We start from the raw sequence: 25,982 nt of genomic DNA on the forward strand, positions 1-25,982 counted from the left end.
TTGCTTAGGGCCAAATCACAGCCACGAGATCCGCTCTATTTGTCAGGCCTTTGTTCCTAACACTTTGTGTAGTTTTCTGTCAGCATTGAATCTCTGTTTAGTAAATCAAAGACTCAAGCGTCTGGCTTGGGATACTGTAGAAGGTTCCAAGACTACTACTGAGCCATCTGTTAAGAGAAAGATTAGTAAGGCCAGACCTGAATCCTCTTTAGCTGCGAGTACTCTCTCCAACTTGCCCCTTGAGGTTGATGAAAACCCAGCAGTGCGACCGGAGGTAGGGTCTGCTCCCTCGATGGGTACCGGTATGGAAGCCATCAGGAGTGCCGATCATAGCATGTCCGTGGCTATGCAGACATCCTGTTCAGATGACTTAGGGGAAACACGACTCGTAATTGAGGAAGACTCCGGGACTATTCCAGCTTGTTTGTCTAGGGAGGTGTTGGAGGTAAGGCCTACTTCCACCATTTCTCCTCAAAGTGAAAAACATGTTAAAAAGAAGCAAAAAACTAAGCATGTTCCTGCTCCTCCTATCCCAACATTGAATTGGAAATTTTTTTTTGCAGGGTCTCATTAAGGCTGTGGTGGCTTTGAGGCCTTCTGCTCCGGCTTCTCCTGTAGCTTGCCCGGCCTTCCCATTTTCCCCAGTGCTACCATCAGGGTCCCATGGGCTCTCTTCAGGGCAGTCTTTGGAATTCCATATTCATGACACTGATTCTGAGGAGTCTACCTCATAGGTTCATAGGTTCATACTAGGCTATCTGCCCAAGGGCATTTATAAGCCTAGCCCATAGTTATGTGGCTTTCGCCACCCCTTTAGTTTGAATAAAAACTATGCCTATCATTTTGCTGTGCCTCTGTCAAGCAGTGACACTGAAGTAATCCCTGGGGTATATCCACGATCTCCCATCCATTGGTCAAAATTCCTCTTGAACAAGGCCAGCGAGGTGCTCTGCCTCACATGTACCGGGATTTTGTTCCACAGCATAGGGAGTCTCTGGGTGATGAATCTGTCCCTCCAGCACGTTCTATTTATAACCGTGTCAAGGTTTAAGTCTCCTGCCCTTGTGGTTCTGAGGGATCTAGATTTTTTGAGGTGAAGCATATTCATCAAATCTGGGTTTGACATGGCCTTATATGTCAGGCACAGGTCACCTCTGAACAAGCGGTATGAGACTGAATAGAGCTGGAGTTCTTTCAGTCGGGCAGCATAAGACATATTTTGAGACCCTTTATCCTTTTGGTGAGAAACTTTTGGGGCCTTTCAAGCTGCAGCAGGTGTCTGGTCAGATACATTCGAACGGGGCATTGTACTCAATCATAGGTCTAATGAGTGATGAGTACAGGGGGACGATGACCTCCCTTGATTTAGATGTGAATCCCTTCATGATCAGGTGGGCGATATAGAAGGTTTTCCTAACTACTTTAGCAACATGAGTGTCAAACGAAAGGCTACTGTCAACCTGGGTCCCCAGATCCCTGATGACTTTTTCTGTGCTCAGTGGATTGCCACCTATATGGTAGCTAGGGGTAACCTTGTTTTTCCCGAAGGGTATGACTATGCATTTTTTGGTGTTTAATTTCAGGCCATGGCTCTGGCACCAGTTATCCATTTCTGTGAGGCCCTTCTGGAGGATATCTGTGTCAGTTGTGTTTTCGACTATGGCGCCCAGTTTGCAGTCATCTGCAAACTTTGTCAGCCATAACCCTCCTGTGTTTGCTTGTACTTCAGAAAAGTAGATGCCGAACAAGAGTGGACCCAGGACTGAGCCCTGTGGGACACCACTTGTGACAGGCTTTGAGTCTGACATGGCTCCAGCAACTCTGACCCTGTGGGTTCTGTCACTTAGCCAGTTTGCAACCCATCTTGTGATGTATGGGTTTACATTCAAGCTGATGAGTTTTTCGATGATACCTGAGTGGGGTATTTTGTCGAAGGCCTTTGCCAGGTCGAGGTAGGCTGTATGGACTGCCTTTCCCTCATCAATGGCCTTGGTGACTGTCTCGAAAAAGTCAACCAAGTTTAAGAGGCAGGATCTGCCTTTGACAAAGCCAAACTGGGTTGAATCCAAAGTCTGCAAGTTCCCTATGTCTTTATTTATGAGTTCCATTATGATCCTCTCCATGGCTTTGCAGATAAGGCTTGTCAAGCTAATGGGGCGGTAATTTCCAGGGTCAAGGGCACCGCCCTTATGAAGTGGGACCACAGTCGCCGTGCGCCACTCCTTGGGTACGTATCCTGAGGTGAGGCTAAGATTAAACAGCTGTCCTAACTGTGGGTTTAATTCCTCATTGAGTTCGTGAAGCACACAGCCGGGGACACCATCCGGTCCCATGGATGCTGAGTTTTTTGCCTTACTGAGCGCAGTTCTCACCTGGGCGTTGGGGATGTTTGGGGGCTACAATCCTCTGGAATAGATATCTCCTTTGGGGAGGGGAGAAGTTTGCACTGAACCTGTCAGCCAGTATGTTGGCAATGTGTGTAGGTTCAGTAATTTTCACATCATTTTGAACTAATTCTGAGCATATCTGGGAGTTTCCTCCTAGGTTTCTAACATAGCTAAAGAAGGCCTTATGATTGTCTTTAGAGTCCTTGGCGATTTTTCTCTCAAAATTTGCCTTGGATGATTTTATGAGAGCTCTTAGTTTTTACTTATAATGATCAAAGGTGTCTTACCTTTCAAGGATTTTGCTCTATCTTGTAGTAGCTTCCTCCTTTGTTGTAGAGCTTGTTTATGGCTGGGGTCCACCAGACTGGACGCTTGCCTTTGGTACAGAGAGTCTTAGTTTTGTTTGGGATTGCCTGATCCATGCAGTCCTGTAGGTGCTGGTAGAAGGCATTTGTAAGTGATTCAGCGGTTTGAGTAATTTTACCACTGGCTCAGGGGCCTTAAAGGAGACCACACTAGTTTGTAGAAGTGTGAAATCGGCTTTTGAGAAGTTTTTCACCGTGGTCTTTTTGTTTCAGGTGGGGCGGGATGAGGACCTCCAGCGAGATTAGTTTATGATCTGATCTCACCAGTGAGGGTATACTTCGGTGTTGAACATTTTGATCCCATGTTCATGATGATGAGATCAAGTATGTTTTCTCCTCTTGTGGGGATGGTGACTAGTTGTTCCATGGCATTTGAGTTTATGAACTCCAGGAATCTTTGGGTTAGAGTGTTCGGGCTTGAGTAGTGTTCCCAGTCTATATTAGGGTAGTTGAAGTCACCTAGTATGATGGTGTTTGGAGATACATTTATCCTCTCCAATGTTTTCAGGAAGGCCATGTGAGGTTCCTGAGTTTGAGAGGGTGGCCTGTAACATGCTACAAATTGCAGAGCAGTCTTACCTATGGTTAATTGCACCTGGATGGTCTCCGATGCATCGTGCGTTGCCACCAACCTTGAGGTGTGGGTGTCCTTTATGAATATGGACACCCCCCCTCCTTTCTTGGTGTTGTCCGGATTTTGGGGCCGGAACGCATGATATGAGGTGAAACCTGTTAGTGCTGGGGTGCTCTCAGGAGCCTTGAACCAGGTTTCAGTCACAGCACAGACATCGATGTTCTCCATAATGAGAATGGCCTCGAGTGCATGCATCTTGAGATTGAGACTTCTGGCATTGAGCAGCATTACCCTTAGTTTTTTTCCTTTTTGGTGTTCTAGGGTGGTAGGTTTAGAATTTGAGCCTTGCCTAAAAAGGCACTATGGGGTGGCAAGAGCCTTTGCCAATATCCGAAGCCCAGGGTGACAGGTGCAAGCCGTCCCTTGTGAAGCAGCGTGGCTTGTCCAGCATGTCATCCCAGGCAGACAGACATTGGATCCCCTTTGAATGACACCAGAATTTAAGCCAATTATTAAAGCTGATCATCTTATCACTGTATTGTGGCATCATTCTAGGTGAAGGTAGGATACTGCTCAAGGTCAGGGTCATACCTGCCTGGGCTACATAATCAGAGAGCTCCTCGATGTCCCTTTTCATGTAATCCAAGGAGGTACGTCTCAGGTCGTTGACACCAGCGTGGACAATGACTGAGTCGTACTTGTACCTGCTGTTGAGAGACCTGAGTGCTTACTCCTTAGCATATTCCACCCAGATCTCTTCTTCTCCTCCTCTGGAATATGCTTTCCCAGAGGAAGAGTCTAATGGGGGTGACTCTCCCATTGAAGAGTTTTCGTTTGGGGATGCCATTGATAAAATGAGGGAATTCTTTAAGTGGGATTCCTCTCAGGTCTCAGAAGAACAAAACAGATTTTATGAGCTACTCCAGCTAGATGCCCCTGCTCCTTCAGCAGTTCCACCAGTCCTGACAGCCTTCTTAGATGCCTTTAAGACAGCATCCAAGACCCCTGACTTCCAGGCTCCTGATCCTAAAAGACCTGATCACTTCTATAAGGTCCCTGAGGATTGCAGGTTTCTTTTTAAATTCCCCTCAGCTGACCCAGCTGTGGTTTCCATTACCTCAGATAAATGTTCAAGGTTATCTCTCTCAACTAAATTACTTCCTTCTGATAGGAAAGCAAAGTTTTGGAAAGACTGGGTAAGAAGGCCTATACCTTCTCCTCCTTGGCTATCAGGGCTCTAAATTATCAAACACACATGTCTAGGTATGCTTTGGCCTTGCTCACTCTGGCTCTTTCCCCATTTCCTGAATCAGACGCTAAATCTTTGGCTTTTCCACTTTTGTCCGCTTCCTCCCAAGTATAGGAAACTGTTAACCAGCATCCCGTGGGGATTGGCAGATGCCTGATAACTGTAGTTTCTGGTTGCTTGAGAGTTAATATTAAAAATAGATCTGACTAATACTGTACCCTATGCTATTTGCTTGGTTTGACATGTTGTTAGGTTGGGGAGAGAGGGAATTTATTCCTATCTTCCTTTTTAAAAGTCTAAAAACATAAGGTATGTTTCTGCGGGGAGAGGGGGCAAAGTGCAACACATGAAAACTGTACTGCATTTCTTGGATTTTTGTTTTCTGGTTGCCTGAGTTCTGGTTAACTGAGGGTTTACTTGTAACTAGACAATCAAGTGCAGTTATGATGGCATTGAGACGTGTTCCAGAGCAGCAGCTTCTGCATCTGTTTTGTCTCCAGGGCACTCCCTGCTGACATAAAGGCAAAATTGCTTGGTGCTCCTCTAGATAATTCCTCCCTCTTTGGCAAAGCACCTGCAGAGTTATTTAAATCATTGCAGGAAAAAGGTAAGGAGCTTCAGGATTTGAAACATTTGCTTGTTTCTCCACTCCCAAAATTTCATAGGAATGTTCCTGTCAAAACTCCTTTTGTCAGCAAACCTGCTCGCTCTTCCACTCCTTTTGGAGCTAGGCCTCGTAAGCCTTCTAGGAGACACCCACAGACTAAAGCTGATGTTCTTCGTGTTTCACTGTTGCAGTCATTACATTTGGGGTAATCTGCTGGCAGGTTGTCCTCAGTCAGCCTGAATTCCAAAGTCTTGGGTCCTGCGTCGGTTGCTGTCTCCTCTTCCATCACGTCAGGTTGCCAGGGGTATAAAACATGCAGCCGATGCCATTTTCTTTAGTCTTTCTTGCCGCACGGTGCCTGAAGCAGAAGCATTTCACAAGTGCTGGTCAGCCGACTACTGAAATATTCGAGTTTGAGTTTCAGAACCCAAGTCTTAACTAAAGCTAAGTACCCCGTTGGGGAAACTTTTTTCTTGCTTTTTACTGATGTCAGAAAAAGTTAATAATTGTATTACTTGTGGGAAGCAAATACTTCTTAAGGATTTCCATTTATACTGTATTCCTTGCCTAGGCCCTGATCACAACGTGCCTGGCTGTCAGTTTTGTGCTAGATTTAACCAACGCACTATTAAGCGTCGGTATATTTTTACATCTAAGTATTTTGGAAACAGATTTAACTACCCAGAAATGTCGTCTGATAGCAATCTGACTACCGGAGTACATAATAAAATGCAAAGAAAAGGACAGAGAAAGGCAGTCGAGATCCAAAACCGACGACGAAGCTTCTCCTAAGCCAGTCGCCTGTTCGCCGATACTCAGGTGCTTTCGCAGCCCCTGATACCCGCTACCTTTGAGTCGCAGGCCTCTGCCGACACCCATGTAGGGGCCGGCATGCCACAAGATACTCAAGGTATTGGACCGACAGATGCATCTCCTTCGGATGGGTCTGGAGCCGCTGAGCAGGCACCGCTTCTGATGGTGTCTTCAGACCTCAACATTTTTACATCAAACTGACAAACGCTGCAAAACCAAAGGCAAAGACACCTTCTAAAACTAAAAAACTGACGCCTGAGCCACGTGCACAGGCCTCTATGCCTAAAAAACAGATGATCAAAATGGCTGAAGACCTTATTACCTTGATCAGGGGTACCCATCCCCCTCCAGATAATAGGCCTAGGCAAGACACTGGCTATGAATCTTCATATCAGATTTCTATTACTTCTGATTCCTCTTCTGATCAGGAATTATCTTTACCTCCCTATGAAGATTCTGATGCTGAGGAGTCTATTCCATCTGCATCTCCTCCTGAGGATTATTAATTTGGAGAAACCTTGCATACTTTGAGGGAGCATTTCCACTGGGAGAGTCAAGACTTCTCAGAATCAAAAAAGAGGCTCAGGGATTTCCTTCTGCCTCGGCACAAGCCTTTAGCCATTCCTCCTGTTTTAGACATTGTGGATGATGTGTTTTCGGAGTCAAGCCTGACCCCTGACTCCTTACCTCCGGCTCCCAGTAAACCTGACAGGTATTACAGGGTCCCTGACTCTCATAAATTCTTATTTAGAAACCCTGCTGCTGATCTTGAAACTATTTCACAGGATCCAAAGGGAGTTAAGGCCTTAACAGCAAAAAAACATACTCCCTCCAACAGAGATTAAAGGGCACTGGACAGATGTGGAAAAAAGGTTTATACATCTGCAACCTTGGCAATCAAGGCCTTAAACTGTCAATTTCATTTAAGTACCAACAACATGTTATAGGATTACTGAAACAGAAAATGATGTTGATTTCAGAATGTGCAGAAAATAAGGAATTGCAGGAATTATTGCATGCAGCTGAACAAGTTGGAAAGCATACTTTGCAATGTGGTTTTGATTCTTTAGAGGCCTCCTGCAGGGCCGCAGTTACTGGATCTGTGATTTAAGAGGCATGCCTGGTTAAAGGAACAAAATTTGCCTGATCATGTTAAAGCAAAATTGCTAGATGCACCTTTACAGCATGATTCTCTGTTTGGTATTAAGGCAGAAGAGGTTTTAAAGAAAATTGACGACAAAGCTAAGTCTATGCAAACTGTTGCAGATTTCTTGCAAGTGCAGCCACCTAGATTCAGTAGACACTGGCCTACAAAAAATTGATCCTTTCCTGTGTCAGACAGCTCAAAGGGGCAAATCCAGACGCCCTAAGGGTTCCAGGTACCAGGCTCAAGACTCGTACAGGTCAAAGCAATGGGACGCATCCACCTCCAAGTCTGGAGGAAATAAAGCGCAAACCTACAGAAAGCAATCCCAATGACTTCCCTCTGCCTAAACCAAGCACTTATCTTTTGGCAGCACCCATAGGGGGAAAATTAGCACTTTTTGCTCAAAATTGGCAATTAATAACCCAGGACAAGTTGGTACTAAACATCGTATCACAAGGATACAGATTCCATTTCCACACTCTGCCAATGACAAATGGTTGGCTAGATCTGCCAAAAAATCAATGGGCAGGGTCACAGAAACAGGTTACGTTCCTCATGGATATGGGGGCCATTCAGACAGTACCAGAACAGGAAAAAGGACAAGGTTTTTACTCAAGACTATTCTTGGTACGCAGAAAGGACAAGGCCTGGCGGCCAATACTGGATTTATCAGTTTTGAACACATACCTGGACATTACAAAATTCAAAATGCTCGCTTTGCAACAGCTTCTGCCCATGCTGGGCAAGAATGCTTGACTGGTGACTTTAGACCTAAATGAGGCATACTTGCATGTCCCAATAAGACAGTCGTGCAGAAAATACCTCAGATTCAAGGCTGGCTTAATGCATTACCAATTCTCTGCACTGCCCTTTAGCTTATCTACTGCGCCCAGGGTCTTTACAAAGTGCCTGGCACCAGTAATTGCATTCTGCAGACAAAGACGACCGTCTCATTCAAGCAGAGAACAAGGACATTCTTCTACGACACCTGGTGTTTGTGAAAAGGCTTCTAACATGCCTAGGGTACACAACAAAAAGAAATCACAACTGGTACCCTCTCAAAAGATAACATTCCTGGGTGCAAGCTTGAATACAACTGCCCAGATGGCTTACCTCACTCCAGACAAACAAAGGCAACTGACTACTTGCTTCAAACTGATGGCAACAAAAACCCAGTCTTCTGCAAGACAAATTCTGCAGGCTCTGGGCTTCATGGCATCCTACTAATTCCATATGCAAGACTGCATATGAGGAAACTACAATGGTACCTAAAAAGTTTATGGAGTCAACATTCACACAGTCTGGAAACAATGATTCCTCTCATCCCCTGCCTGCAACAGGAGTTTCTATGGTGGGCAAAGGCCTGTCACCAAAAGATGGGACAGCCCTTCACTCTACCCCCTGCCAGCCAATCCTTAACAGATGCATCAGATTATGCCTGGGGGGCCCACACGGCAGGAAGATGCATTCAGGGCATATGGGCACCAAATAAAACGCATCGACATATCAACCAGAAAGAGATGCTAGCTGTTCAAAATGCCCTAACAGCCTTCAAGGACTTACTTCATCCAGGACAACTACTGATAAAGACAGACAACACCACAGTCATGTGGTATATAAACAAGCAAGGGGGCACACACTCGTACCCCCTTTGCAGATTAGCCATGGCACTGTGGGACAGCTTTGACCTACCAAATAAATCTTCCAGCTAAATTCCTCCCAGGAAAACAAAACACTCTGGCAGACGATTTAAGCAGAGACTTTATGTATCCTCACGAGTGGAAACTAAATCCACAAGTCTTCAGCATGATAGCAAATAAATGGGGGAGCCCAGACATAGACCTGTTTGCCTCTCCTCAGAATTATCAACTAAAAAGATTCTGCACAAGGACTTATCACAGACCAGCATGGAAAGTGGACGCCCTATCCTTCAGTTGGAAAAACCTATCAGTTTATGCCTTTCCTCCTCTGCCTCTTCTACCCAAGGTCCTCCTAAAAGTCAGACAAGAGAAGCCAAAGATGATATTAATTGCCCCGGACTGGCCCCGCCAATACTGGTACCCAATCCTAAGGAACTTGTCTCAATACCCAGCTTGGACCATGCCTCAAAAACCACAACTACTGTCCCAGCAAAACAGTCAGATCATGCACAATCAACTACAGACTCTGAACCTGGCAGCATGGTTAATCCTGTAATCATACATACGACACTTCTCAGTAAAGCTGTGTTGGATGTCATTTTGGAAGCCAGAAGGCCTAGTACTAGAAAATTTTATGCTGACAAATGGAAGAGATTCTGTGCTTGGAATCAAGCACAAGGAACTGATACAGCAGAACCAAATATTCCTCTGATATTACAACACTTAACTGAGATGCTTGACAAAGGCCTATCTTTTTCATCAATCAAAATCCATGCTTCTGCCATTTCGGCTCATTACAATACAGAGCCACCAATCTTTTCTCATCCTTTACTAAAGCAGCATCATAGAGGAGCCAAAAATTTATGGCCTCCTAGAAGATCACCATTACCTGCATGGGATCTCAATTATGTGTTGGAAAAGCTCACCCTGCCTCCATTTTAACCAGCTGCTACTGCTGATGCAAAGTTCTCGTCATGGAAGACAGCTCTGCTACTAGCAATTACTTCAGCAAGAAGAGTTTCAGAGCTACAGGCCCTCATGGCTGTAGAGCCTTTTATCATATTTTACCTAGACAGGATGTGTCTGAGGACAAATCCTACCTTTATGCCTAAGGTCGTTTCCAGTGTGGCTCTTAACCAAACAATTCATTTACTAACTTTTTATCCAAATCCGCAGAACAAAGGGGAGAGAATTCTGCATTCCTTGGACGTACACAGACAGCTAAGATTCTACTTGAACAGGACTAAAGCTCTAAGAAAAACTGAGCAATTACTAGTGTCATATGCTGCAGGATCAGAAGGAAAGGCTATTTCAAAGCAGACAATTTCAAAGTGGATAAGCCATTGCATCCGTTTCTGCTACTTACACCATGGCAAACCTGTGCCCAAGGGCATTAGGTCTCACTCCACCAGGGCTGCAGCTACTTCAGCAGCCTTTCTCAGAGGAGTACCAACCAAGGACATTCTAGAGGCTGCTACTTGGAGTTCTGTTCACACCTTTTACAGAGCATTACCATTTGCCTCTCTACTAAGTCCAGGGCAGGCTTTGCCACTGCAGTGCTGCAGGGCCTTATAGCCTCGCCTAATGCTGTATTAGCTCCAGCCTCCCAACCATGGCTTTGGGATTCTACCCAAATGTAATGACTGCAACAGTGAAACACGAAGAACATAGTACAGTTGTGTACAATTTTCATAAATCTAGATGTTCGAGTGTATTCACTGTTGCAGTCCAGGTTACCCTCCCGCCATCCTCCTGTCATTCTATAATTTATCTTTCCTTCTCTATCTTCTACAACCTATGTGGTGTATTTGCTTGTAGATGAAGGTAAAGTTTATATTGATGCGTGTATGTATATATATATATATATATATATATATATATATATATATATATATATATATACATACATACATTTATATATATATATATATATATATATACATACATTTATATATATATATGTTTATATTTAGAATATTGCTACCTTTTTGGGGGCACCTGACATCAGGGGCAAGAAAAACTAAAGAAAATGGCGTTGGCTGCATGTTTTATACCCCTGACGACCTGACGTCATGGAAGAGGAGACAGCAACTGACGCAGGACCCAAGACTTTGGAATTCAGGCCGACTGAGGGCAACCTGCCAGCAGATTACCCCAAATGTAATGACTGCAACAGTGAATACACTCGAACATCTACATTTATGGTAAGTGTACACAACTGTACTTTACTCCTGCTGCTCCTTCTCAGCAGCCCTTTTAGCCAAGACAAAGCCCTCTGTGATGTTGTGCTCCTCTTCCAAGTCACATACCCTAGTATCTTCACCCCTCTCTTTCCCTTTCTGCTTGGATGGAAATCACTCAGGACTCCTGGGTGATTTCAGTTATTTGAAGCAGGTACTTTATGACTTGGGAGACTCTCTCTCCCCCTTTCAGGGAATACCTCAACCCTCCCCCCAGTCAACTACATCCGTTTCCCTCCTGTCTTGCTCAACTTTCCCATCAAGACAGCATCCAGTCTGTCCCTGCAGACCAAATGGGGAGGGGATTGTATTCCAGGATGTTTCTAGTTCTAAGGAAAGGTGGTCCTTGGAGGCCAATGTTAGATGTGTCCCTGCTAAACACTTTCCTGGTGTTGCCTTCTTTGAGAATCCTGTCCCTGCCTGCTGTGCTTCCTATGGTCCCCCCTCAAGCCTTCTTAGCTTCCCTGGATCTCAAGGATGCATACCTGCATATCCCTTTCATCCTCACTTCAGGAATTTTTTGCTTTTCTTGGTGGGGTCTTTGCACTAGCAGTTTACTGCCTTGCCCTTTGGCCTTTCTACTGCTCCAAGGGTATTCACGGAGTGCTGGCCCCAGCTATTGCCTATTTGAGGCTAAAAGGCCTAGAACTCTACCCATACTTGGACGACCTGCTCTTTCTGGCTAACAGTCCAGATTTGTAAACCCAGCATCTGAACATAGCGATTCTCTTTCTGCAGGCCTTTGGTTTCTTAATAAATTTCAAAAAAATCATCCCTTCTACCAAGTCAAGACCTTATTTTCCTGGGGTGCAGGTTCTGCACAGACTTCATGATGTTTTTTCTTCCTGTAGAGGAAGTAACTTATCTCAAGGCCTTCATGGAGGCTCTTCTGTCTCTTCCTTCTATTACGGCCAGGGAGTTTCTGAGATAGTTGAGGTTCATGGCCTATCCCTTGCTACCCTTTGCAAACCTCCACATGAGGAAGTTCCAGTGGTTTCTAAAAACAGTCTGGTCCCAGCATGCTCACCCCTTAGATGCCTTCATTCCCCTGCTCCCTTGTCTGAAAAAAGTGTTACATTGGTGGATATAGCAACTGAGTCCGAACCCTTGCCTGCCTTTTCAAATACCTCAGCTTGTTCACAAATACCTCAGACTTGGGTTGGAGAGAAACCTTTGCTTCCAGAAAAATTCAGGGTCTTTGGTCCCCTTTACAAAGGAAGGAACACATCAACATCAAGGAAATTAGGGCTCTACTACTAGCTTTACAGCCCTTCCACTCTGTTTCAGCCTGAACCTCTCAAAATACTCACAGAGACAATTCCATGGTCATATGGTATGTAAACCAGCAGGGGGGCACAACATCTTCCATTCTGTGCTGCCTAGCCTTCAAGGCTTGGGAACTGGCTTCTCAATACAAAGTGACACTGCATGCTGTATACCTTCCCACAGCTCAGAACTTGGTGGCAGATGCATTAAGCAGATCTTTGACACAGTCTCATGAGTGGATGTTTCACAGGAATGTGTTCCTAGATCTAGTTCTCCAGTGGGGTACTCCAGAACTGGACTTTTTGCCTCCTCTATGAACAGACCACTGGACACGCTGTCATTCTCATGGAATGGGATGTTTCTGTATGCATTCCCCCCTTCCCCTTAATTCAGAAAATCTTGTTGAAAATCCTATAGGAGAAACTCCAAATCTTGCTAGTGACCCCCTTCTGGCCAATATGGCACGGGTTCCCTCTTCTGCAATTACCTCACCAGATGGACCTACTCACTCAGAACAAAGGGTCCAAGATTCATCCCCGGGTGTCAACTTGTGGGTGATCAACTTTTGATCCATTTCAGGCACCTATTTTCAGGGATGTGCTACTGATTTTGCAGGAGGCCAGGTAACCCAATACCAGAAGATCTTACATTTCCAAGTGGAAAAGATTTTCTGTTTGGTGCCAAAATGGAAAGAGGATCCCTTTGGTGCAGACATTCCCTTAGTACTTTCTTACCTGTGTGAGTTCCTCAACACTGGTCTTTCCTATTCTTCAGTTAAAGTCCATTGCTTTGCCTTGTCTACCTGTTTGGCTTCAACTCCTCCCCCGCTTAGCTTCCAGGTTAGAAGTTAAGCTTTTTCTTAAAGGCATCCTACATTTAAGACCTCACCAGGAAAACAGTTCCTCCTCCTTGGGATCTTAACTATGTGCTAGAAGAGCTTACTCAGGTCCCTTTTGAACCAGCAGGTTCTGCTTTTCTAAAGTTCTGCACATGGAAAGCTGTGCTCCTAGTAGACTTAACCTCTGCTAGAAGGGTCTCTGAGATTCAGGCATTGATGGCTTTCTCCCCTTTCCTAGTTTTTCATAGGGACAGAGTATCCTTGAGAGCTAATCCAAGCTTCATGCCCAAAGTGGTGAATAAATTCTCTCTTAATCAGTCCATTCTACTGCCTACCTTTTTCCCTTCTCCACAGTCTTCCGATGAGAGGGTTTTGCATACCTTGTATGTTCACAGGTAACTCAGATTTTATCTTGACAAAACTAAGTCCATTAAGAGGTCTGACCAACTTTGTTTCATTTCATCCCAGGGCTCTGGGTTTGCTTGTATCCAAACAAACCCATCTCCACATGGATCTCTAAGACTATTGTGTTTTATTATGACTTCCATGAGAAGTCTTTATTCGCATCCATTGAGGCCCATTCCCCTAGATCAGTTGCATCCTTAGGGGCCTTCTTCAAAGGTCTAGATGCTCATTTCATCCTGGAGGCTGCCACTTGGTCATCTGTTCATACCTTTATGAAACATTACAAATTGGATACTGTTTCCAGGTCCAGGGCAGGTTTACTAGGGCAATTCTGCATGGATTTCCTGGAAAGTGCTTCCTCCTAGCTTTTCCTACTCTATTCCCCACCCTGGGTCCCCTTGCAGTTTTGGCAGTCTCTCATATGTACAGAGTACTGCAACATTGAATAGAAGGGAATAGAATAGTTGTGTAAAATCTTACTATAACCATAAATGTCCTCCTCTTCTATGTTGCAGTATTCTATCCCTCCCGCCTTCAACCTACAACTTGCTGTTTCTTAGGATGATTTCCTTAGGCTCCTTTTGGATTCCTTTCCTTATGGGGCTTTCTTATTCTGAAGATGGTATATGTGGACTTCCCTTTTATGGCTGACATTGACTGTACCTTCTTGCGACGTCCCACATACAGACAGTGGCTGTAAGCTTTTGTATACAAGCTGGATGTCTGGTCGATTGGTGGAATACAACCCATGTGTAAAGAATACTGCAACACAGAAGATATGGACATCTATGGTTATGGTAAGATTTTGCACAGCTGTTCTTTCTTACTGCTTCAGTGCTCTGTCAGTGATGGCCCCTTCCTTGACTGAAAAGCTGCCCAGCTCTTCCCCACATTGTCAATCATTTCCCAACATTTAACCACCAAGATTTCCTGTAGCCCTGTTATAACTGTTAAACGCATGTTCTTAACCATCCCAACAAAAACCAGCAGAAAGCTGCATCCCTTCTCTCACCAGTCCATCACTCTCCACCAGTACTGCAGTGACTTTGACTGTGACAGCATAGTTCATATTTCTTCCTAAATTTCTCATATGCAGACAGCATTCTAAATAACTACCCCTTAATATCCCTGGCTAGTGTTATTTTCATCTGCATATTCGTTGAATGAATTAAGAAAACCCCTTATATCATCCCCTTCCAAGCAGCTATGAATCATTGTAGCAAGACTTCCATTGCTAAAAGAAATGGGTATGATGACGAAGGTTGTTCAGGCAACATTCCTCTGTCCTTCTCCTCTCTTAACGTAACCCTAATTACCAATGTACTAAGCTTTGGCTTACTCTGCATTGCTTTCACATCGCATTAAAATCTCTACCCCATTTATTTCTTCCAAATTATTTCCAGTAAATTTCTATAAAACCATTTTAAATGCCTTATTAATGCTGAATAGCACAATTCCGCACTCCCTATCCTTCACTTCTTAGCCCATTGTGTCATTAATGTGCCTGTAGTGATCCTACAGAGTCATGCCTTCCATAAATCTCCTCAGTCAGCTCTCCAACACTTTCTCTAATTATGCCATTAATGCCCTTACAAAAATGGTTTTATATGCATTAACCGCAGAACTGGTTACTAATTCAGTAGACTGTTTTTGCTAATATTACAGCACTCCCATTAATAACCTGGGCACCTTAACCAGCATGGTCACCCATGTTTCCACACAAAAAAAAATATTGGGAAACTTATCTAGTTCTTCTTACCATCACACCATTCAGACCGTGGATAAAGCTGAGTACCTCTTTCTGTGCTAGTTTAGTAACTAGCCTTTTCCATTCCCCTACCTTCACCCACTCCCTGCCTGTATTATCATCCACTTTCTCCTCCTAGAGTACAACTTATGCTACTATCAAGTAAACACTTTGCTTACTTTTTTCCCCCTTTTGCCATTCACTATGCCTACTGTTTTTTTCCACGCTTTTCTTTCAGTTTTCATGCCAACAACCGTTCTGCACTATTTCCCTGACTTCACCACCCATCTCTGCATATAACCTGTTGAATCTTTACATGGTTTCCCCTCATTCAGATTATTTCTCCTTCTTATTACCAGCTTCCACTGATAAGCCATTGATCTACCACATCGTTTTGCTAATACTCATCTCACTAAGGCATCAGCATTCTTTCCATTCTCCTCCTTTTTTGAACCCAGCAAACTAATATTCTGCCACCTTTTCATATTCTCCTATTCATTGGGATGCCGTTTTTAGTACTTCACCCTTCACTGGAGTTCAGCAGTGCTTTCCCCGTGGACTGCAGTAGACCCTGCATGCTTCAGCACCATCTTGCTTACACTCCATTACCTTTCAGATCCTGCATGTCTTTCCCTGATTGAAGCATCCTGTGTTGATTCTGACGCTCTGCTGTAAAGCTAGGGAATATACTGAGCACGCAGTCCTACTTTGCATTCACATTTCTGTGAGCTGCAAAACAACTTTCATGGTCACTGTATCTTCACACAAGCATTAATATGATCTGTTAGCTTATTGCAGTGGAGTTACATACCTTTTCACTCATTAAACAAGACCTAGCCCACTGAAGCTTTCCATGCTAACAAACTAGGTAGTCGTATTGCTTAGTGTACAAAGCACCTCTCCCACCCCCGCACACACACAAATCCTGGGATCTTAAGTATGTTTTAGAATCATCTTCAAGGCAGTTTTTACTAGCAGCAATTTCACTGACTGGAAGAGTTTTTAGAACTGCAAGCTGTTGGGGATTTTGAAACTTGGAGCCATTGAGCTTACCATGGTGTCTTTTTAACCAGTTATGTTGTGAATACAGTGACATATCAGTCATCTACTGTTATGGTGACGATTTTACATGGCTATAATTTTTAAACTTTTGATGTTTTGCCCTGTTTAACTTATGCTTCTAGATTAATCTTTCTAGGTGGATTTTCCCCATTTCATAGAGGGAGAGTTTGTTTATGAACTAGCCCTTTTCCCTTCATTCTGGGAGTTCTGCTCAATCTTGTACTGAAATTTCCTTCCATGCTCTTCATTCATACTTAAAAGGAGCATTGAAAAGCAAGTGTCATGGTTCCCTTTTGTTTTATGTGAATTCCTTTCTTTTTTACCAGCAGCCATCAAAGAATGCCTAACAGTTTTGAGAGAAAAACTGCGTTAGCCAATTTCAAGACATTCCAGTACTTCTCATCTTTATATTCATGTATGTGCATGGTTGGCTCCTTTAAAAGTAGCCATAACCATATTGCTTCCATGGCTGAGAGGGATAAAGCCTGACAATGTGCCAGGTGACCTGAAATTGACTAGACATGAGTACTGGAGGGAAAGACATAGCTAGGAGCTATGGTGGAGTGAAGTGGGCAACTGCCTTTGGTGCATGTTTTAAGGGTGTGCCATTAGCACTGTAAATGAGGTGCCATTCATTTCCTGCAAGTCAGAGACACTGATTGCTGCTTAGGTGATTTAATGCCTCTGTGCACATGTAGCAGCTACAGCAAGGCACTATTGTATTTCTTTGCTGCTATCTGCATAGGAAAAGTACAAAAGAGCTACTAATAGTCACAGAAACATACATAGTAGTGCTTTTGCTGGAGCTGAAGACTTTTTTTTTTTTTATTTCTCTTCAGCTTGGGTTGAGGAGGATGTCTGATTGTCTATGGTGTCCTAGCTATAGTCTGGGGGTGGAGGAGCCAATGAAGGAGAGTGGAAGTAAGCAGCCAATACTTTTTTTTGGGGGGGGGGGGGCAACCCACTACATTTCTGACATCTGCTGGAGAGAGTGATGCATGGCATGCAGCACTAGAGGCTGGTGATGTGTGCTTTTGTGTACATTCCTGAGGCAGCCTTCATTGGGTGGGGTGCAAGCATGAACATGTACATCCACAGGGGAAGATGTTGCAGGTTTTCATATCGGTGGTTAAGGAATGAGTTATGCCAAAATATGGAAATGCCTCCTCATTTCTGCCTGGATGATGGTGCTGGGGAGCAAATGGACAGTAGTGGCAGTGGGTTCATTGTCAAGCGGGCTTGCAGATTAGGAAAAAAATATATATATCCATAGTTTAGTCTAGTAGGTTTGAAAAAAAATGGCTGCTGCCTGCCAGTGTGTTTTAAATTGAAGCAGTTTAACTTGTGGGTGGATTTCAGAGATACAGGCACATTTTTTCACTTTTAAGATGGACAAAAAAGAGATTCAGATAATTTACACTTAAATAGTTTATTTCATGGTCATCTTAGCCAGTCTCGATTTAATAGAATGTAAATCTTTAGATTAGCCTTTTGACTTTGAAGCCTTTCATTATGAGTACATCAGATATATAAATTTCATACTGTAATATCTGCCTCTCTGTTTAATCAGTTTTACTGTAACAAATATAATGTAAATATTGGAAGATTATTTTTACTGTTTCTCTTACACAGCGTCAGCTTTTCCTATGCCTAGGTTGCAGTGTGGTATTCCGGACACTTCACCATTAATCAGACCAGGAACCAAAAGTATAGGAAACCTTCCTATAAATAAACAGAAGTTCAGATTTATTCTTTTTCACTTAAAGTAACATGGCATGATTAAATGCCAAGTATCTTTCTATTTGGAGGTTGCCCACTGGTGCAGCACACATTTATTTATTTATTTGATTGATTAAAAAGATAAATGAGCTGGTCCATGGATCCTTTTCAGTCATGACCTAAGCTAAGTTCATTTTGGCATCTTGAAGCTTTAAAAGCAAGCATTTTGGGGATGGATGTTAGGGCTTGGGTCAGACCTGTGCCTTTTGGTACTACATTACCAGCTGGCGGAAGTGCAAGGTTGAGGATGCTAAGCAATCTGTTATAAGAAAATATTATTTTGGTCAGTTTTTTCCCCACTTGACAGAGCTTTCTTTCCTTGGAATTGTTGCCAATTTTTTTATGTAGTGCATTCAAAATACCAACTTGCCGGGCTGTGTTTATGCTTCTTTTCTCAGTGGCTGAATTTTCATTTTAAAGCTTCCAAGGAAGGCAAATATTTTCTTTTATAACATACGTAGAAGTTATGCTCATCATGCTTCCTGTAGACCATGGTTTGAGTCCTTCAACCTCTGTTTGCCTACTGTGAACAATTTTTTTAACCTATCAGTGCTTCCGGTCTTGGTCTGAAAGGGGTCCACATTGCTCAGTTCTGTGTCCTGATTAACAAATGCCATTAAATAAACAAGCAAACATAAAGATACAGCTTCAATGGGCTTTGGTCCATGTATATGAAACTGTCGTTTATTAAGACAAAGCTGAAAAAATGGTAATGATTATCCCCCTAAATCAGGTGAGCATGTTTCAAAAAAGCATGATGAGATTAACATAATTAAAAATATATTTTATGAAGAGCATGGCTGCAACTTGAATATTATTTTGCACTCCATCTGTTTTAAATGATGCAAATTTTTACCCACAAAAATAATTATTTGAGAAATCTGTGAATTGTTTTTTATTCTGTTCCTCATCAGTTCCTGTTTTGTGTTTAGGATGATGAATAACATACAAGAAGATGAACAGTCTGACCTACAGGACTTTGGAAAAGCATGCTATCAGCTAATGAGCGCAGTCAATGTTTTAGGAGGAAAATACGGAGTTGGAATGCCTCTTCTCCTCTTAAGAGGATCTGTGAGTATTTGAAAGCTTTTTGGAGGTAGCACTATCATTTTATTTATTCAGGTGTTATATTCACCACTTAGATTCCATTACAGCAGATTGTTACCCTATCCAGTGATTACACAATTCTATTGTACATCATTGGTCATTGCCTCGGATAGAAATCCCTCTTTGTTGTGCAGGCTAGACAGCAATTTGGAAAGCTGAGCACTCCATCCACCTGGCAGTTCTGGTGGTCCAGGGGTTTTCTGTTTTGCTGCCTGTTTCATTATTTTTTTTCAGACATACCCTAATGGATCCCCACACAGATTATAAATTTTTGTTTGGTGTGAGGAGAGATTTTAGATGTTATGTGATCCTATCTCGCCTACATTCTGACTGATGGGTTCGGAGCCGATCCCTCGGCTCCGACTCGGCACGCTTATGCTATAGAGCGAGGCCTCTAATTGGCTGAGCTATCTTGATCCCAGGATGCACCACCACTAATCCCCCAGATCTCGTTTGCCGCTTACAGAGCTTGGACGTGGTCTCAACATTGGCTGGGCTAAGTACTATATATATAGTCTTTTTTCCTGTCAGTATTTGCTTCATTTAAACCCAAAAGCTGTTTTAACAGCTATTCTTTGTGTACGAGTGTGTTTCTGGCAGTTTGATTGAATTTTTAGTATAATTTCCTGTCAGAGAAGGTTCCGTTTAAGTTAGAGGGCCTTCCCGTGGTTACTACTTCTCAGTGGTTGTGTGTGGGTCAAGTACCGTTTGAGTTAGAGGGTCTTGACCCTCCTTGTTTCCTTTCTTTCTCGCTTCTGTGTGTATAAAAAAAAAAAAAAAGTTTTTCAGTTTTAATATTCTGAGTTAGTGGCATACTTATTGTTCCTGTGTGTCAAACCCTTAAGTTTGCTGTTGTGGTCTGTTTTTCTTGTAGGACTATGTCTAAAGAACATAAACCCTCCGGGTTTAAAAAGTGCACGAGGTGTGGGTTCAAAATGTCCATAACGGACGACCACTCCTCGTGCGTCTATTGTCTTGGCGCCAAACATCTGCAGGAATCGTGCAGTGTATGCCATGCGTTTTCCTCCCGAGTCCTCCAGGAGAGGAAAAACAAATTAATCCTCAAAGGATTAATCAAGCCTTCTTTCGAGGAGGCTTTATCTTCCTCTCCGTCTCCTTCTAAGAAGAGGAAAGCGCCGGCTCCGACCAGTCAGTCGGAACCAACGGCTAAGAAAGCTAAGCAGACTTCTCCATCGGCTCCATGGACTTCGGAGCCGAGGTCGGAATGGTCTGCCTCGATGCCTCCAGCCTCGACCCCTCTGGTTTCGGAGCCGAGGTCTGGGGCATCGAGAGGCGGGTCACCCTCATCGGCTCCACTGATATTGGAGCCGATAAGGGTCATCGGCTCAGACTCTTCCCCCTCGGAGCCGAAGTCCTTATCGGCGCCGAGGGAAATTTCCTTGAAGGTTTCCTCGGAGCCGATAATTGTTGAGTCCTTTTGGAGCCGGTCCCCGAGCCCTTCGGAGCCGATGGAGAAATCGGTTCGGGCCCGATCTGTATCCTCGAGATCATCCAGGATGTCTGATTCAGACATCGACAGGGTGCTCCTTCGACTCTTCCAGTCTCCGGTGTTCCAAAAGATGGTTTCGGCTCCAGCCCATTTGGCTTCGGAGCCGATGGTCCACTCTATTGTACTTCCTCCTCCAACAGCTTCGCACCGTTGGAGCAGGTGTTGGTGGAACCAGTGGAGGTGTTAGGGTCAGGCCCGACCCTTGCTCCGACTCCGGCTCTCGGTCGGAGTTCAGTGCACGGACTTCTTCCTTCGGCCCTGGGGAGGCTTCGGATTGATGCTTTCGGTCCCAAGTCTCCCTCTTGGTGCGTCGGCGGCGGGAGTACCGCCCACTGTCGTGGCCACGGAGGGGGGACCTTCCCAGGATTCTGGTGGTCCCGCCTTCAGGGCTATGAGGAGTGCTCTAGCCAAATCTTCATTGGCTACCTCCACAGTTTCCCCAGCTCCTTCCCTACATTTGGAGACTGGGTCATTGGCAGTCCCCCTGTCCGCAGGCAGCGGAGCCCCTGGGCCTCAGGTTACCCCCGCTGGGGTTTCTCCCCGTCCTGGAGGTCCTTCTGAAGCCTCTTCGGAAGAACCTCCCAGGAAGAAAACGTGCAAGAGGAAGCACGTTGACTCCCCTGACGAGTCTTTGACATCTGACACCGATCTCGATGATGCAGAGGGGTCCCCCAAGTCGCCCTCGGATGATGTCTCCTTTGCAGACATCCTGGAAGCCCTAAAACAACGAGGCGGCTGGCAGTCCAAACCTCCCTCTGCTGATGAGTCGGTGTTCCTGAAGGCCTTCGGGGCTCAGCCCTCCACCTCCTGGGTGTCTCCACCCTTCGACGAGCTCTTGGATTTGATCTGTCGAAGGGCGTGGGAACACCCAGACTCTGTGGAACCGGTGCCCGCTCGTCCAAACAAATTTCTTTCGGCGCCCCCAGATAGAGAGTTCCTTACGAAAGGTGTGGCTGTGGATGCTATGGTGGTGGCATCTGCTACCCAGCAAGATGTAGCAGAGGCTTCTACGTCCGTCCATCCTCCTAATAAGGAGTCTAGGAGCATGGATCGGTACGGTAAGCGCACCCTTAGTTCAGCGGCCTTTACTTTGAGGTCTCTGAACTACCTGACGCACTTTACGAGATTCCAGAGGGATCTGATTAAGGAGCTATCCGATACCCTCTTAGGTAACCTGCCTGAGGAGCTGGCCCAGACGGTTGGTTCTCAGCTGGCTACGATGTCGTCCATTTCGAACTCGTCCATGAGGCTCATTTCGTATGCGGCCGAAGGGGCGAGTAGAGCGGGTACAGGCATTGCTCTACGGAGACAAGCCTGGCTCCGCCTGTGTCATTTCGCGGAGGCCTTCAAGTCTTCATTCGCCGATGCCCCCTTTGATGGGTCCTCCCTGTTTGGGCCCAAGGTGAAAGACACACTTACCCGCTGTGAACAGGAGGGTAAGACTCTGACTGCCGTAGGGGCACGATTTTCCACTCCCTTTCGGCCTTATCCCAAGGCTAAAAGAGGAGGGAAGATGTGGTTCCGTAGATCTCAGAAGTCTTACCCCTCTCAGCAGGAAGGTTCCCCCTCCAGAGGCAGAGGAGGGGGAAATTCATCAGGAAGACGCCATCCCAGAGGCGGCAGAGGCCCTCGCAACACTGGAGACCGCGAGTCCTTTCGTGGCTCTTCAGCTTTTCATAGTCCCTGAGGGATTGCCCGACTGTGCTGCTCCAGAGCCAGTCGGGGGTCGCTCAAGCACCTGAAGGCCTGGGAAGGGATCACTCAGGACCGATGGGTGCTTCGAATTATCGCCGGAGGTTACTCCATCCCATTCTGTTGCCCCCCCCCCTCAGTCCAAAAGAATCCCGGACCCGCCACCCAGTCAACGGGATACCGCAGCCTTAGAAGTTTCAAAGCTGCTGCAAAAAGGAGTCATCCAACCGGTCCCCGCAGACCAGATCGGATTAGGGACTTACTCAAGATTCTTTTTGGAGCCAAAAAGACCGGGGACTTGAGGCCCATTTTGGACCTAAGCAACCTAAACCGTTCAGTCAAGAAGTCCAAGTTCCGAATGGTCACTTTACAAACCATTCTCCCATTGTTGGAGAAAGGTGTTTGGATGTGCTCCATAGACCTCAAGGACGCCAGATACCATATCAAAATACATCAAACGTCCAGGAGACACTTGCGCTTCAGCCTAGGATGCAGTCATTTTCAGTTCCGTGCTGCCCTTTGGTCTCACCACAGCCCCCAGGGTGTTCAGCAAATGCTTGCCAGTAGCGACTGCTCACGTGAGAAGTCTAGGATTCCAGGTGTTTCCGCACGTAGACGACTGGCTCCTAACTGCCACCTCCAAGCATCTACTTCCACGGAACCTGCAAGCCACAATATCACTGGGCAATTCCCTTGAATCACCTTCAATTGGCCAAAGTCTGTGTTAAGGCCATCTCAAAGAATAAGATTCATAGGGGTAGAGATAGATTCAAACCAGATGCGGGTCTATCTACCTGCAGACAGAATTCAGACCATTCAAAATCAGGTTCGAGCCTTACTCCCCAGGTCCAAAGCCCCAGCCAGAATGGTCCTACAGCTATTGGGATCGATGTCTGCCACAGTTCTCCTAGTTCCCTTGGCAAGGTTACACATGAGAATCCTCCAGTGGCTTCTTTCAACTCAGTGGTCCTTTCAGGAACTCCCTCTCAATCATCTAATATGGATCACAGAATCTTGCAAACTGGACCTTCGCTGGTGGCTAGTGTCCTCCAATTTGGACCAGGGACGACCCTTTGTTCTTCCTCGTCCGGCGGCCACTTTGACCACGGACGCCTCCCAGATGGGGTGGGGGGGGCATTCCCTGGGCAGGTCAGTCCAAGGCAAATGGCACCCGGTAGAGACCCCTCTCCACATCAACATCCTAGAAATGAGGGCAGTACTCCTGTCCCTTCGAGCCCTTCATGATTACCTCCCTCAGGGTGTAATTGCTGTTCACTCAGACAACATGTCAGTTGTCTGGTACCTGAACAAACAGGGAGGGACCAGATCCTATCCTCTTTGCAGAGAAGTGATGAGAGTTTGGGAATGGGCAGTCTCGACCAAACGCTTCCTAGTGGCTACCCACATACCGGGCAAATCCAATGTCATAGCCGACAGGTTGAGCAGAAGCATCCTCTCTCCTCACGAATGGTCTCTGAATATGACAATTACAAGGCAGATTTTCAGCGAATGGGGAGTTCCGTGTTGCGACCTCTTCGCGACTCCTCTGAATGCGAAGTGCAAAGAATTTTTCTCCCTAACCCCGGCTCCGGGGAAGAGCCCTATGGACGCATTAGTCCATCCTTGGCCCACTGGACTGCTTTATGCCTTCCCTCCAGTTCCTCTCCTCCCCAGAGTGATTCAAAAGGCATCTCTCTTAGGCAGCAAGATGATCTTAATTACTCCGTACTGGCCTCGTCAAGTGTGGTTTCCCTATCTTCGGAAACATGCTCTGGAAGGTCCATGGTTCCTGGACCAGGTCCCAGACCTACTGATTCATCAGTCGGGACTACTACACCAGTCCCTACACACATTAAAATTGACGGCCTGGCTCCTCCTCTTCCGACCATAGTCAGGAGACATGCACTGGATCCAGATGTGGTGCACATATTGTCTTCAGCCCACAAGTCGGCTACGAAGAAACTGTATTCTAGCAAATGGAAAAGGTTTGCTATCTGGGCTCAACTCCGGCCTGGACCCCATTTCTACTCCCATGGCAGAAGTACTCAAATTCCTGACCTCTCTTTTCAATCAAGGCTCTTCTGTTTCTACCATCAAAGTACAATTGGCAGCGATTTCTAATTTTCATGAATCCATAGACCCACCTTTAATGAGCAACAGGTTGTGTAAGACCTTCTTGAAAGGTGCTGCTTTATTAAGACCTCCGATTTCTCATCCTGCACCTCCATGGGATCTCGATATAGTATTACGTGCCCTGACTTCTTTTCCCTTTGAACCGGCAGCTACCTGTGATCTAAAGTTTCTATCATGGAAGACAGCCTTTCTAGTGGCAATTACTTCAGCCAGGAGGGTTTCAGAACTTCAAGCTTTGTCAGTGAAACCCCCGTACTTGGTTTTTCATACAGACAGGGTATCCCTCAGACCAAATCCTTCTTTTGTTCCTAAAGTCTGTTCTACTTTATGCTTGCAACAGTCGTTAGAGCTCCCAGTTTTTTTCCCAAAATACTCCAATAAAGCGGAGTTTATTTTCCACACACTAGATGTCCACAGGCAGTTACGTTTTTATTTGGACAGGACCAAACAATCAAGGTAGACAGATCAGTTGTTTGTGTCCTTTGCAGAAAACAAATTGGGCAACGCGGTCACAAAGGTCACTATTGCCAAACGGATCAGGGACTGTATTACTCAAGCTTATATTTATTCTAACAAAGAGCTTTCCACCTCTGTCAAGGCTCATTCTACAAGGGCTATGGCTACTTCAGTAGCATTTCATTCTAAGCTTGCTATTGGTGACATTTGTGCTGCGGCTAAATGGTCTTCCCCGCACACCTTCATTTCTCACTACAAATTAGATGTGGCATCTAGAGGACGAGCTTCATTTGGTTCCACAGTGCTCAGGAGTGTTTTCCAATGAGCCACCCGGGATTTAGGTGCTAGTGACGCTGTCCCATCAGTCAGAATGTAGGCGAGATAGGATCACATAACATCTTTTAGTTATGTACTTACCATAACTTCAGATGTTTGGGATCCATCTCGCCTACATTCTAATAACCCACCCTCCTTCCCCTTCCTTGGAGATCAGAGGATATCAGAAGGTCCGAATCCTGTTGTTTCATCTTGAAACATCTAACAATGTTATATAAACAAGCTGTGCATGTGTGCATGAATGCGGACAAACAAGATCTGGGGGATTAGTGGTGGTGCATCCTGGGATAAAGATAGCTCAGCCAATTAGAGGCCTCGCTCTATAGCATAAGCGTGCCGAGTCGGAGCCGAGGGATCGGCTCCGAACCCATCAGTCAGAATGTAGGCGAGATGGATCCCAAACATCTGAAGTTATGGTAAGTACATAACTAAAAGTTCAGTGTGATGCCTACTGCCTCTGAAAACTAGTTAGAGCTGGTGCATGGTAAATTATCCAACCTGTCATAGAGGTCTCTTGCTTCCCAGTTGCTATAACCCATGCTGGAAGGGAAATCACTGTAGGGTCTAAGATACTTTTCTTGCCATGGTTAACCCTTCATTTACCTAGATTTGTTTCCACATCCAGATTT

General features: G+C 45.1%; 1 protein-coding gene across 1 annotated transcript in view; it reads left to right on the top strand.

Moving 5' to 3' along the window:
- The window catches only part of WRN (WRN RecQ like helicase), a 2,579,924-nt gene that overhangs the window by 1,333,411 nt on the left and 1,220,531 nt on the right, over nt 1-25,982 (top strand). The window contains 1 exon segment of the mRNA XM_044059154.1: nt 19,083-19,190. Coding sequence (XP_043915089.1) covers nt 19,083-19,190 — 108 coding nt within the window.

Source organism: Protopterus annectens, chromosome 17.part0 (assembly GCF_019279795.1).
Source record: "Protopterus annectens isolate FY-2018-M chromosome 17.part0, PAN1.0, whole genome shotgun sequence".
NCBI classification, from domain to species: Eukaryota; Metazoa; Chordata; order Ceratodontiformes; family Protopteridae; genus Protopterus; species Protopterus annectens.